Source organism: Ipomoea nil, unplaced genomic scaffold, assembly GCF_001879475.1.
Source record: "Ipomoea nil cultivar Tokyo-kokei standard unplaced genomic scaffold, Asagao_1.1 scaffold2845, whole genome shotgun sequence".
NCBI lineage: Eukaryota > Viridiplantae > Streptophyta > Magnoliopsida > Solanales > Convolvulaceae > Ipomoea > Ipomoea nil.
Genome location: NW_017619273.1, coordinates 215,540 through 229,061, shown reverse-complemented (window position 1 = coordinate 229,061; position 13,522 = coordinate 215,540). Strand labels below are relative to the sequence as shown.

General features: G+C 34.9%; 1 protein-coding gene and 1 long non-coding RNA gene across 2 annotated transcripts; one reads left to right on the top strand and one right to left on the bottom strand.

Annotated features, from left to right (window-relative positions):
- The first annotated feature begins 1,000 nt into the window (after positions 1–1,000).
- LOC109159996 lies at positions 1,001–1,635 on the top strand. Its single transcript, XR_002050664.1, has 3 exons — positions 1,001–1,023; positions 1,152–1,289; positions 1,434–1,635. It is a non-coding gene; the product is annotated as an uncharacterized LOC109159996 (long non-coding RNA).
- An 860-nt stretch (positions 1,636–2,495) lies between these two features.
- Positions 2,496–12,578, bottom strand: LOC109160197 (serrate RNA effector molecule-like). The gene is made up of 12 exons (XM_019308421.1): positions 12,031–12,578; positions 9,633–9,748; positions 8,261–8,318; positions 7,193–7,267; positions 7,006–7,080; positions 6,875–6,922; positions 6,654–6,722; positions 5,771–6,568; positions 5,641–5,689; positions 5,073–5,323; positions 4,791–4,970; positions 2,496–3,178 (listed from the first exon to the last, which is right to left on the bottom strand). Exons 1-12 carry the CDS (start codon positions 12,441–12,443, stop codon positions 3,118–3,120), a joined length of 2,193 nt encoding a protein of 730 aa, XP_019163966.1. The 5' UTR covers positions 12,444–12,578; the 3' UTR covers positions 2,496–3,117.
- Positions 12,579–13,522: the final 944 nt, after the last annotated feature.

The following is a 13,522-nucleotide window of genomic DNA, read 5'->3' as shown; positions in this document are numbered from 1 at the left end:
AATGAAACTGTAGTTGTGTTGAACTGAAACTGCAGTGTATATAAAATGAAATTGAAGAATAGAGTTATTTTTTTGTGAATTCCATTTCTTTTCAATTAAATAAAACAACATCATTTTGATGCGCGGTGCATAATCGATTATGCACCGCGGTGCACGATATAATTTGCCAATATATACCCTTATATCGCGTTTTGTGAAATGTATTTTTCTTTTTTTCTAAATCTCCGAACGGCGACCTTCCGAAAAAAGAAAGACTGAGAGATAGAAAGAGACGAGATGAGAAAGAGAGTGAGAGAAAGAAACAAAGAAGAGAAGAAGTGAAGAGTTTGTGGATTTATTTGAGAGAGAAAAAGTTGGTGGTGAAATGAAGGGTTGCACGAGAAACGAAGATTTATTCGCAATGTAAAAAATCTAGGTAACCTTCCGCGACCCTTCTTTAAAGAAGAGTTTCAGAAAGTTTTTATTTTTATTTTTAAATTTACTCTCCATGACACTTTTTCCAAGTTTAATTTTTAATTTTTTAAATTTCGTTTTTTTTTTATTTAAGAAACCGCATCCCATTTCTTCAAAAAAAAAGGGTCGCGGTTTCTTGTTCATTTATTTACGATTATGTCACGGCACTTTTTTTAACAATACACTACCCTTCTTTAAATAAGGGTAACCTTTTTTTTTTTTTTTTTTGAATGCTAAATAAGGGTAACCTAAAGTCACATTTCTTAGCTCTTTTTGTACTAGTGTCAAATCGTATTTTTCGTGGGACCGAATCAAGCCTTGTCATGATGGGACCACTAAAACTATGTTCTATCCACCCGTAAAACTATGTTCTGCCCACCGTGTACTAAAACTATTTTTTGCCCACCCGTAAAACTATGTTCTGCCCACCGTGTACTAAAACCATGTTCTATAGTGGTGGGACCACTAAAACTTTGTTTTAAACCATGCCACCCACTATAAAATAGGGCTCCATTTACTCCCTTTTTTATCATTCTAATATGTATACAATTAGGCTATAAATCTTGAATGGTATGTGTTTTTTTTTTTTTTTTTTGTTGCTTGTGAGGCATACAATTTACAAAGGTTTCTCTTTTATTTGCTTTATGTTTTTTTGTTAAATTATTAAATGTAATTATATTGCTTTTCATGTTACACAGGTGGCTATACCATTTGCAATGAAACAATTAAGACCCTTGTTTGGATCATATTGTATGATGAAGATGAGCTCCAAACCTCCATATATATTCTGAAGAAACTTAGTGCAGGCGTGCGATGTTTGTGCATGAAAGAGATTAGTAAGAGCCTTCCTACTCAAAAACTGACAATTTTTAATTTGGCTCAAGATTAATGTTCTTTCAAATTTTCTTTGTGATTATTCACTCCAAACTTCAATTTCCTAAAGTTGCTTTCGAATTAACCATTGAAGAACTGCTCAACAGGACCTTCAGGCATTGCTGGGATTTGCTGATAAACAACTTCCATGCTTTTAGATGCATGCTTGATATCATGACAGTGCCAATAAGTAATCTACCATCCTGAGTGTCGGGCTTTGTCGTGGAAATATGTTCGTCCTCTGATCTATATACCAACTGCCCATCACCTCTGTTACTGATTTGATTTGTTTGTTCTTGACCTATAGTTGATAATGACAAATTATCATGGTCCATACAGTGCTATGTGTACCATAATAAAAAGTATATTTTTCATGTATACTAAAAGTACATTATTCGTGTACTGAATGTACATTATACAAAATAATGTAATTTCAATACACAAATAATGTACTTTTTCTGAATATAATGTACATTTTTAATATACTAAAAGTCCATTATTTGTGTACTGAAGGTACATTTATTTGATAATATGCTCCTCAAGTTGCTCATACCATGGTTCACACAATAATGATCCGTTGATAAGTATGGTTGGTTTGCTATTCTTTTTCTTTTTTCTTAAGTGTAATTTATTCTATGTCAAAAATAAGTTTGATGTTATGAAGCTTGTGGTGAAAGTTTTACTCATAAGGTTGATGGTGCTGTTTGTCATAAACTCCTCTCTTGTACAAACTTTCATACAATTATACATAGTGTGTCCACTCTTATGTAAATTATATATCACATAGGCTTTATATGTTATGTTATCCATGTCTACTAATTATAAGTCACTTTCACTAACGTTTGTGTTTAATGTCAATTGTGTTACTAGTCAATTTGATATGAATTAAGATTGCAAGGAGTACTAGAAAAACACATGTAATTAAGTGTTTGTTTTGAACCTATGAATTAAGAGAAACTATAATACCCCCAGTTCAGTTTTCAAAAACAAAAAATAATAATAATACCCCCAGTTCAAAAAAAAAAAAAAAAAAAAAAAAAAAAAAAAAAAAAAAAAACAAAACAAAACAAAACCTTATTAGGATTACCAAATGGCCAATAAACTATAAATATGATATAGATGTAAAGCTAAAAAGAAAAATGCATGGGAAGAAAACTTGATTAAAAAAAAAAAAAAAAATGTTGTGCAAAGCAAATGTCGTCATTATCCTGCATGCATGTAACAAAATTGGATGTACTGTCCCATACCTTAACCAAACAATTTGCTAGAAACAATTCTACAACAGTGGACACCCTGTCTTGCATCAACAAGAAACAAATGTGGCACCACAACTCCCATCTATAAATTCACCCTCCCACTCCCTATTCATATCATTAAAAAATGCTCTCAAATTTAAACATTAATCTCTCATTTCCAAATATGTTTATCAATGATTAATAATATTACAGATCACATCCCTCTAGAAACTAGTTGATGGAAAATAATTTCTACAGCACCACATCATTATCCACTCTTTCATTGACTTCTCCCGCCCCATATTCACCTGAGTTCATCTCCAATTGGCCACCACAAGTCGGGAACAAATGTTAAGTTTCTAAATCACCACCACATGTTTGTGAAGCTGAAAAATATCTCTAATGGACGCATTATAGAGCATCGAGAAGCAGCTAAGCAGCCAAATCAATCTTCCAGACAAACATCACATCTGGCAGCAATTGGATCACTTCATGCAAATCAAAGCAGTTCAGTGCTTGCCAACTCGAAAAGTCCCTATTTTTACCATTTCTCAATCTACAAACTGCGGTAATCTATCACAGTGACTTCATCTTCAGGTGCATCAAGATCTTGATAGCTACAAAATGTCAAACTGCAGGTTAGTACTACAACCACCAACCATAAAACCAAAAATTAGCATCGCCTATGTCGGAGTCTAAAAAATTGGTAATTACAAGCCAAGATATTAGAATCATTAGCACCTCCATTTCACAGATTTTACTTGGTCAATTGCTGAAATATTAATGCTTTGCCGGTATGTCCAACAATGGAATTGGCAAGATTTCTAAAAGCTTGAATGGGAAAGAAGTCTCTAATCACTGATAAAACTATCCCTGCCAATCTATTGCTGTTACTAATCTTTTTTATCTAAAGATAAAATAGAAGAGCTACCTCTTCACAAGCTTACTGCATGCAACTGAACACGCTAGATTATTCATTAAACAGAATAATTTAACTCTACATTTAATTTCAGCTTAACTAGCAGGACCAGACTATATAACAAATACTAGATGAAGCATTTTGTCTAAAATAATAGTGGAAACGTCCTTCCCACTGAATTGAAGTGGTACAATTTTAATTGTGAGATTCCAGATTCCCTTTAAGTGTAGAACCTACAACTCTGACATCCCAATTTAGTAAAATGATGTTTGGTAAACACTAAATCTACATGTAGCATAAGAGATACTTGGACCTCAATAAAACTTATAAATTAATTTTGCTCTGGGTGGCAGAAGAATCAAGTATTAAATCATCTAGGTCATTGTTTTATCATCCAGAGTGAAATATTGTTAGCACAAACTCTAAAGTGAGTAATGTTATTGGTGTTGATGTACCAAATATTGTATTATTGTAACTCATATTTTGGTTTAGCATTAAAGGTTACTTGCAATCCAAGTGAAGAATCTTCAACCCATCGTATTAATGTTAAGCTCAATAAGTCAACAAAAATGTTTTTACACAAAGGCCAAGATGATTTTTGAGTCAGAAGTCGTAGAATTAAGAAGATTTTCCAAGCCTAGTGCTGCAGAACATGCCTGGCTGACATTTCAGTGAAACCCATCCACCAAACCTGTGCCCTATTCTGCCAAACAGCTAGTTTATATCCCCAAGTACTGCTAGACTTTTATCGCAAAATACAGTTAATGACAGGTTCTTCTATTCTAGACAGCCCTCTCGCCTTCTTCCTCCTCCCTCCAACAGGATGTGCACCATAGAACCCATATCAAATACTAAACCCCAGCCAACACAGAAACATAGCAAAGGCCAAATGGCAGTTAGATAGTATTGGCCTTCATCAAGGGGATGAGCCCTTAGGTAGTGGATTGGGCCTTTTGAAGTGCAAACAACTATAAAATACATGTCATAACGTTGCCGTTTAGAATTCCATTTCATTATTACTTTGCTTGATTGCTATATCTAAGTGTGATTGCATTGCTTTCTACAATTCTTTATTGCTTGTTCCTATCTTGCTAAATATATTCCACCCCCACCCCTCCCCACCCAATCCCGGCCCATCTTAGGTAAATTGGGACCTTCAAACATGACCAATAACTTTGGTCAGATGTGCAACAAATACATGCCTAATGTCAAACAAACACACCTTATGCTGTAAATAGAAAACTGCATTTAAAACTGATATAGTAACATGCAATCATCATAAAAGCAAACACTTAAAAACACAAGCTTACCTTCTTAAGCGCCTAGGATCCTGTCGAAGTGTAGGAGGTAAAGCAATGATTGGGGCTGGCCCACTTATTTGTGGCCCTGACCTGCCATTTCTACCACCTTCAAAAGAAGCAGGGCCACCTTGTTCTCGCAACATTTGCATTGCAACTTCCGGAGGTGCAGGAACAAAAGGCCCCAATGGACTAAAATGACAAGTTATTAGAAATAATTATAACATAGACATATTAAAATGAATTTAAGAAAACCATATATTTACTAAAATGCGAGAAGATATTTAAAATTACCCAGCCCCAGGAACAGGCATCAGCACGGGTGGAGGAACTATATCAGAAGGGAAACCAGCAACATGAATTCCTTGTCCACCAAAGGTATCAAACATTTGTTCATCAGGATTACCTCCATCTTTGGACTGGAAATCTGCCAATTGTGAGTTGTCAGCCCTATCAAATCTTTCACCAATGCGATCTCTGCGGCCACCTCTGTCGTCCTTCAGTCGGCCATCTAAACCAGGTCTGCGTCTCTGTGGCTTCTCTTTCTACCCAGTTCAAGCAGTTCAACATAACATAAAATGATGACATAAACACAGACATTATCACTACCCCAAAAAATAAAATAATAATGTAACTATGCCATCAATTTATCAAGATCTAAGCGAGCTTTTCAAAAGAAGGCAGAATCACATAGATCACAGATAGATTACAAGGAGGAAAATGTCTATCAATTATCAATAAACAAGCATGCAGCAGCAAGAAAAACATATCCCAATGTTAACCATGAGCAAATGATTATTCTCTTAATATAAAATATGTATGGCATAAAGCAAAGTGTTGATACATTCTATGCACAACATACCGGCAGAGAAGGCAGCATCACAGGAGTCCCACCAGGTGCATTTTCATCACTGGAATGATCAAAATTTAGTCAGTTTTGTAATGAAATTATTAAGAGATAAGGATAAAATGATAAAATTTCCTACCCTTACCTCATATAATTCTCAAAGTATAAATCTTCACGCACTTTAGAAGTCAGCTCCAACACCAATTCCGGATGTTTCAACTTCAAGTGTTTATGAACAAACTCAGCAGCATGAAAAAGTTTAGTGCAACCCTTGGCTCCACAACCATACTTCCATCCATATTTCTCATCTCTAATTTTTCGGACATATGGATCTAAACCTTCAACAGCAGCCGCATCGATCTTCTCTTTTGCTGTCATTATCTCCAGGGGATCCTGTCCCTTCAGCCTCTCTTGCCAATGTGAGTCTAGTTTAGTTTCCCAATCAGCCCCATTGCTTGTTGCATCAGAAGTCTTCCCATCAACTCTCACATGTCTGAGGCCCTTAGCTTCATTTGTTTCAGTCATACCATAGTAATCCACCCCATGAATGCGCCAGAGATAGGTGAGAAGGGTATCCAGCAGTTCAATCCCCTCAAGACCTTTAACTGAAGTTAAGCCCCTTACAATAATAACAGGGCCTGAGGAACCACTATGAGACTTATCCCTGTTCCCTCTTTCATTATCAGACCGAGATAGTATGTTATCTTCAATTCCCTTCTCTGCGTCAATCTTTCTAACCAGTGCCTGTGCCTGTTCAACATCAGTATGAATGCGTCTGGGCTCAGAACTCACTGGGTGAGCCTTTGGAGCAGCTGATAGTTCAGTGTCTTTAGCTGAACCCCTACCAAACCGTCTTCTTTTATCACTGCCATCTGCTTCATCATCAGAATTTGGCTCACTAGACTGTCCTGATTTGTTTGAAGTAGGGGTAACACCAGGACCTCTATTTCACATGCAGAAAGATTAGTGTTTAGTAACAAAATCAACACTAAACAGATAAACAAACTAAGGACAAAGACATGTCATACAAATCCAATGTTCCACTTTGCAGATCAAGTAGGAAATCTTTTGCCAACTTCCGTGCTTGCTCATTCCTCCTATTAAGGCCACAGAATGAAAAAAAAAAAAATAAAAGAAAAAATAAATAAATATTACAATAGGAAGCAATTAAAATGAAACCACTGCCTGCACATAGAGAACTGTCTTCAGTTTACAAGCAAATTCCTGACCAAAATAAAACACAACATACCTTTCTATCACAGTCACAAGGTTTGTAGGATGATATTTGTCCTTTAACCTGAGAATACAAGTAATTATCATGAAAGGCTGAACAAAACGATAAACTAAAAAAGAAGTATGATAAGGTGAATTAAAAGTTACCAATCTTCATCTTTATGTGCATCAAAATAAGATCGTTTCTGGGCCTCTATATAACTTGCCTTGTACTCTTGATACCTGCATAAAATAAAAAATATGTCCAAGAAATTGTTTAAGAAACCATAACTTAGAAAAGGCGCATACTAGTTAAAATGAAACATCTACAACAATAAGTTGCTCCCATTCTGACCTCCGTTCAGCTTCAGCTGGCAAAACATCATCCTCGAGTTCCTGAATGAACTGCTTATATGACTTCAATCCCTCTCTGCAAAATAATACACAGCACGTAAATTTACAACCAACCACCTATTAAAATATGATTGTGCTATTTGTTTGTATCACAAAGAAAAGGTATTTGCATCTGAAAATAAAAAGGTCACTCTATACAAACTAGCATATAAATGAATCAGAATAGGTTTTTCTAGAAATATATTGAATATAGCTATCCAACTACAGGCTTCTCAGCATAAAACATTATTTATTAGGGAGAAGGGCAAATATGCCCTTGAACTATTGGAAAAATTCACTTGCACCCTTGAACCAGAAAAAGCTTCACATTAGCACTCAAACTCTAAAAAGAAAAAGAGCAATTAGAACTCTGGGTTGGCATCCATGATCCATATATATTATGGCTGATGTGACAACTTTTATTTGTTGACTCACACACACACATATATATATTACACATTACAGGACCAAGATCCTCATCCATGGTTGGGAAGATAACAAAACAGACGATCGTATTTGTCCTTGTCCATGGCAATCTGGGACAAGGACAACTTTGTCCTCATCAGTCCTTGTGGACAGCCATGGCTGCCCAAGGATGGCCATGCTTTGGACAAACATGGCTGTCCACAGCCCCACCAGTACATGCTTTTAATTTTATTTTATCTAAAAAAATAAATATGTTAAAAATATCAATGTAGTACACAAGGCATCCTTGTAAGTAAGCAAGCAAAAATTACATGTGCAAGCCATGATAAACATAATCTGCAAAAGCAAGTAACTGGTGACCTACAAGCTACAAGTAAAAATGACCAGTAAAAATGGTACTTTTTTAGAGTTCAAATGTTTATATTAAGCTTTTTCTAGTTCAAGAGTGCAATTGGATTTTCTCAAATAGTTCAACAACTTATTTGGCCTTTTTCCGTATTTGTTCATTTGGAAAGTTGAAGTAAAATTTTAACTGTAAATAACTGTCAAAAAGGCAGAAAAGTGGAATGGAATTTGTTGTATGCACAAAAGGGAAAAACAATACCTTTGCATGCTCCCTGATGCAAAAGCATCACCAAGTCCACCTCGACCAGAATCCCAGTCTTGAACAAACAACACACAGTAAATTAGAAGAAATTCAAACACAATGGAAATATTAAATACACTAAATTCTTTAAAGCACCCCCCCCCCCCCCTCTCTCTCTCCCAAAAAATTACAATCCAGATCCAGATTACGAGTAGTATATAGTAAAAGGGGAGAGAACAGGAAACTTGCCGAACACAAACTCAAATTTTTATTGAAAAATAGCAAAATTTTGCAAAAAGTGGAAATTTGGAATTTCATCCTACAGATTTCAAAAGGCAACCAATGTTGCCCCCCTGTTTAATTAGTCTGGCATAGTTAATAACTTTGGTAATGTGGGATTTTTCCAATGATGTGCCATGTATTGATAACAGAAGTTTGTATAAAGGAAATTTTTTTCCAACTAGAATCCATCAACATTTCAGTATGAAACATGTCCTTGTATCCATCATAAAACATTCATAGCAATTTAAGCAGCGGTGGATAAAATTCCCAAAAAATAATAATAATAAATTAAATTAGCTAAGTGACTAAATTGAGAAAGAATGCATCAATGCGGTACAAAAATGTTACTTAGTATATATAAATTAATTAGTCAAAAATGTTGGGGAATTATCTTATTACCTTTTGCATGATGAGACCAACTAGAGCTACATAACCATAATCTGGTTGCTAGGTTCATGGATTAGGAGAACTGGAACTAGTAGTTCGCCATGGATTGTATATCCACAACCACAAGCCCACACTTCATTTCAATACATAGAATATAATAATATATAATTTTGAAATATGCATTATGTGGATTAAGTAACAATTACTATAAGAATGCAGGGATTTGCTTTGTTTCCAATTATCTCCCCCGTAATGTTCCAGAACTGTGCAAATCCATTAATTATGATAGCCTTGATTGGGATTTGTGGGGGAACAGCAAAAAAGTAAATTACTCCATATTACTTAAAATATGCTCACACTATGACACTACTACCGAAAAGGCTTCTTACATGGATGTATCTACACAATAATTCCTAGTAACTTATCATAAAAAGGAGGATACAAAGAAAATCACAAATTTCAAATAGAAATTAGTAATACGATAAGAAAAATGGTGAACAGAGCTGAGAGACTCACTTTTCTATTTGGGAACAAATAGACATGATTTTAAGAAAGAGAAATAGAAGCTACAGTATACAATTAGTATGAATGAAAAAGACAAAACTAGGAAAAACTGTATGTCAGAAACAAATAAAGGCAAATATATCAAACGCATCTATTGTCTTAATTAGGGAAAAAGAAAAGTACTTAAAACAAAATGTTGCAAATATGAGATATCCACCTTGGTAACCACCAGATGAACGACCGGCAAATCGACCAGGGGGCCTCTCATCAGGATATCCAGCCCTGCCTCCCATTTCACGGTCATACCCACCTGGATAGTCATAGCCACCAAACCTGCAACATCATGTTGTGTACATAGTAACTAGTAACACAAGTGCACGAATTCAAGCATCTTATAATGAGGAAAACACAAATTGTAACAAAAAGGATTCTTTTTATGTGCACTAAATGACATAAAAGTACAGTAATACATCCCCAGTGGAAACAGTCGAAGGCCATTGCTACAGTCTGCAGTAGACCACGTTTCCATTATATAAAGAAGATAAAAGAAAATCAGTAAATGACAAGGAAACATGAAGTCCAACGAACTAACGAAAAGGATAGTGTCACCTGAACCCCCATGAGGTTTTCAACAGTAACACTTGGACCCCCGCTTGTAATCTTGGTTCAAAATTATACTAAAATCCCTTCTCGGTCTTAAAATTCACTTTGTCCTATTTAGTCCTCAATGAGAGATGTGTTATTTAATTCTTAAAAGAAATAGCATTGGGAACAAGGGATTATTATGAATAAAAAAAAAAAAAAATTTAAATGAACTAGGAACCAAAGCTCAAGGAATTCATATATAATTTTAAAAATAAATAAATAAAAAGAGTTCTTAATGTTCCTGTCGGAAAACTAAAAGGGTCAAAGTGAAACTATCCCATTAAAGAAATAGTATACGCTATAGCTAATTAATAACATGGGTTCAAGACACACTACTAATAAACAGCATATTCCTTTCAAAAAAAAAAAATTAATAATAAACAGCATATTCACTCAACTGAACAAAAGAGCTAAAGGATAGCTATAAATTAAAACAAGTATGATTCTAAATGTTCCCGTCAGAATCCATGGGGATCCAAGTGAAATTAACCAATCAGGAAGCCGTATACTTGATTACATTACCAATGTTACCTGTTTACTACTAATAATCAGCATATTCAGTCTAGGTAGCAAAAAGAGATCAAGAAAAGCAATAAAACATAGATGTGTTATTACCGGTCAAAAATATAAACATATACCTATAGATATGTGTGGGTGCACATGTGTATTGTACTATTGTAGATGTTCAACAATCTCTAAACATGTGCAGCATTCATTATAAGTTAGGAGAAAAAAGTATAGGCTCAAATACACTAATCTCAATTTCTTTACATAACTACCTAAAGTGGGATGAAACCACTGCAAAATGTGATAATTTCAAAGATTTCATCCATTAGCCAACTATTAAATTTTATAGTTATCCCACATATTTATAATTTATAATCCAACAATAACTTGTTATAGAATCTCATTCCATTGCTATTCAATCTGCTCTAATTTTTGAACAAGTAGATATGGAAGACAGCCCATCACACCATTAAAACAATGTAGCATCTTCCTGGACCTAATGGATTCTCAGCTACCATAATACATACATTTTCTGCCATAAAGTATAGAAGTATTTGTCCAATCAATGGGAAAAACAAAACACAGGGAGTAAAACATAGGAAAGCAAAACGATGGTGCAAGAGCAATCTATTTTGACATTGAGATCTACAACTGAAACCATGACCAAAAGCCAGAAGCTACAAACTAATATGTATTTTTCTTTGATACATGATTACAAACCGATCTTAATAAAAGTCGAAAGTGAAAGTGATCTTGTATATACTGTAAGGCTCACAAAAAGTATTTCTTTCAAGACAAAGTACATTTAAAGCTCAGAGTAACTTCCAACATACTGCATTGCATGCTTAGGGTTTCATAATTACATTTATTGTCTAAGTTAAAGAGTCCATGAACCCATGACACATAAATACATAATACAAAATAGAAATATCAGGAGTTGAAGCTTTGATGTCTATGAAAGCCCCAAGGATAAGCTAAAATACATAATACAAAATAGAAATATCAGGAGTTGAAGCTTTGATGTCTATGAAAGCCCCAAGGATAAGCTAATCTAGTGATAATGCCAGATGCTCTCTATTTTACAAAGCCAATAATCTAATGGTACAAATATATTCCTTCATTTGGCATTCTAAAGCACATTCTCTAGTCCTGAGCACAGCAATGCACTGCAACGCTATGTCACAAAATTCAATGGATGGCACATCTGAAGTCTATAAATTATGGGTTAGATACCTTTACTTTATCAAGTCTGGCAAGAGGTGCTAGGGACCATGCCTCCTAATTCCTATACACATTCTCTTGCTCCCTCTTTTTTTTTTTTTTTGGTTTTATTTCTCTATAAGCTTACAGCACAAGTATAATAGTCCAGGTAAATTGGTTGGTGCATAAGCTGAAAGAAAATAAATTTCATATAAATGTCCGTATATATCAAGTAGATGAAACATGCGGAGAAGGATACTAACCTCCTATCACCAGGACCATAACCACCTCTGGGTCGGCCATCATATTCATCCCTACGAGAACGCTTGTAGGGCGGATTTGGAGAGGAGCGCCGGTTAGGAGAATGGCCACCTCGACGGTCACGGTAGAGAGGGGGAGGAGGGCTCGGGCTAGGGCGGCCGCGCTTGTACTCGCGCTCTCGAGGAGGTGGGGGCGGTGGTGAGCGGTTGCGATCATAGTAGTCCCCGCGGCCACCCCGCCTATCAGAATCCCGTTCATCCCTGCGTTCGCGAGAGTCCCGGTCGCGGCCTCTCCTGGGAGGAGGCGGTGGCGGCGGTGAAGAGTCGGCATCCTCCGCAGACTTGTTGATATTCTCCTTGCTACGCTCGCTCGCAAGGTCCACGACATCCACGCTGGCTTCCATTGCTTCAGTCATTGATGGCAGCTCGTCGGACGACGCGGCGGCGGTGTTGGCGGTTCGGAGCAGCTAAACCCTAGGTCCCTCTGCTTGTATCTATGTAATAACGATTGGAAATGAAATCTGAGGATGGGGTCTTTGTTGTGAATTCCAGATTTTTCCTATTTAAATAGAGTAATATTACCAAAAACTGTAGTACTCCACATTTTACCACTTTTTTGCCTCTCAGCTTCAACAAATGCTAATTTTGGCTCAACTAAACAATAAGCTTTCACTTTAACCCTTCACTATCGTTTTTCTCCTAATATCTAATGATCTGTTTTCTATTTTTCAGTTTTCCAATTTTCAAATTTCTTCATTTCTCCACCAAAAAAAATGATTAAAAATGTTGTTATGATACATTAGAGTTTGGATTTACTTTTTCATATCTTTCTCCATTTCTCCAACTTTGAGAAAGTTAGGACCTATTTAGAAATCTAAAAGATATTTTTTTTAATAATTTTTAAAAACTGATTCACTTTTTAAAAAATAATTTCTGACAAATGACTCATTTTTTGAAAAATAATTTAATTTTATAATGTTTAGATTAACGTGAGAAAATATTTTTTTATGCAAAAAGTTAAAAAATTATATGGAGTATTTTTTTGTTTGGTTCTCCTGAAAATGAACATATTACTTTATCTATAATAATAACAATTATAATAATAATAATAATAATAATAATAATAATAATAATAATAATAATAAAATAATTATTATTATCTACAAATCTAATAAGAGCCAATAATGTAAGACCCTTAACTGAAACAAAAAAAATGTCGGTACGATTGTTTCTTAAAATGAATGGTTCATATTATCTACAAATCTACAAATCTAATAAGAGCCAATAATGTAAGACCCGGAACAAAAAAATGTCGGTACAATTGTTTCTTAAACTGAATGGTTCATATTATTTTGATTTTATAATTATTTAATGAAATGGTTTTCCTTATTTACCCTCTATTATATTATTTTCTTCCTTTAAATAACTCTACATTCCGTTAATATAAACTTTAGTAACATAATATTCCGTTAACTATTTATCTAACTCTATAATA

What these genes read in the sequence shown, in the direction of transcription:
- LOC109160197 (XM_019308421.1), bottom strand. Translation starts at nt 12,443, where the DNA reads ATGACTGAAGCAATGGAAGCCAGCGTGGATGTCGTGGACCTTGCGAGC. An exon ending in TATGGTCCTGGTGATAGGAG is followed by an intron (nt 9,749 to 12,030) that starts GTTAGTATCCTT and finishes ATGATGTTGCAG; the next exon opens with GTTTGGTGGCTATGACTATC. An exon ending in ATGCCTGTTCCTGGGGCTGG is followed by an intron (nt 4,971 to 5,072) that starts GTAATTTTAAAT and finishes TTGTCATTTTAG; the next exon opens with TCCATTGGGGCCTTTTGTTC.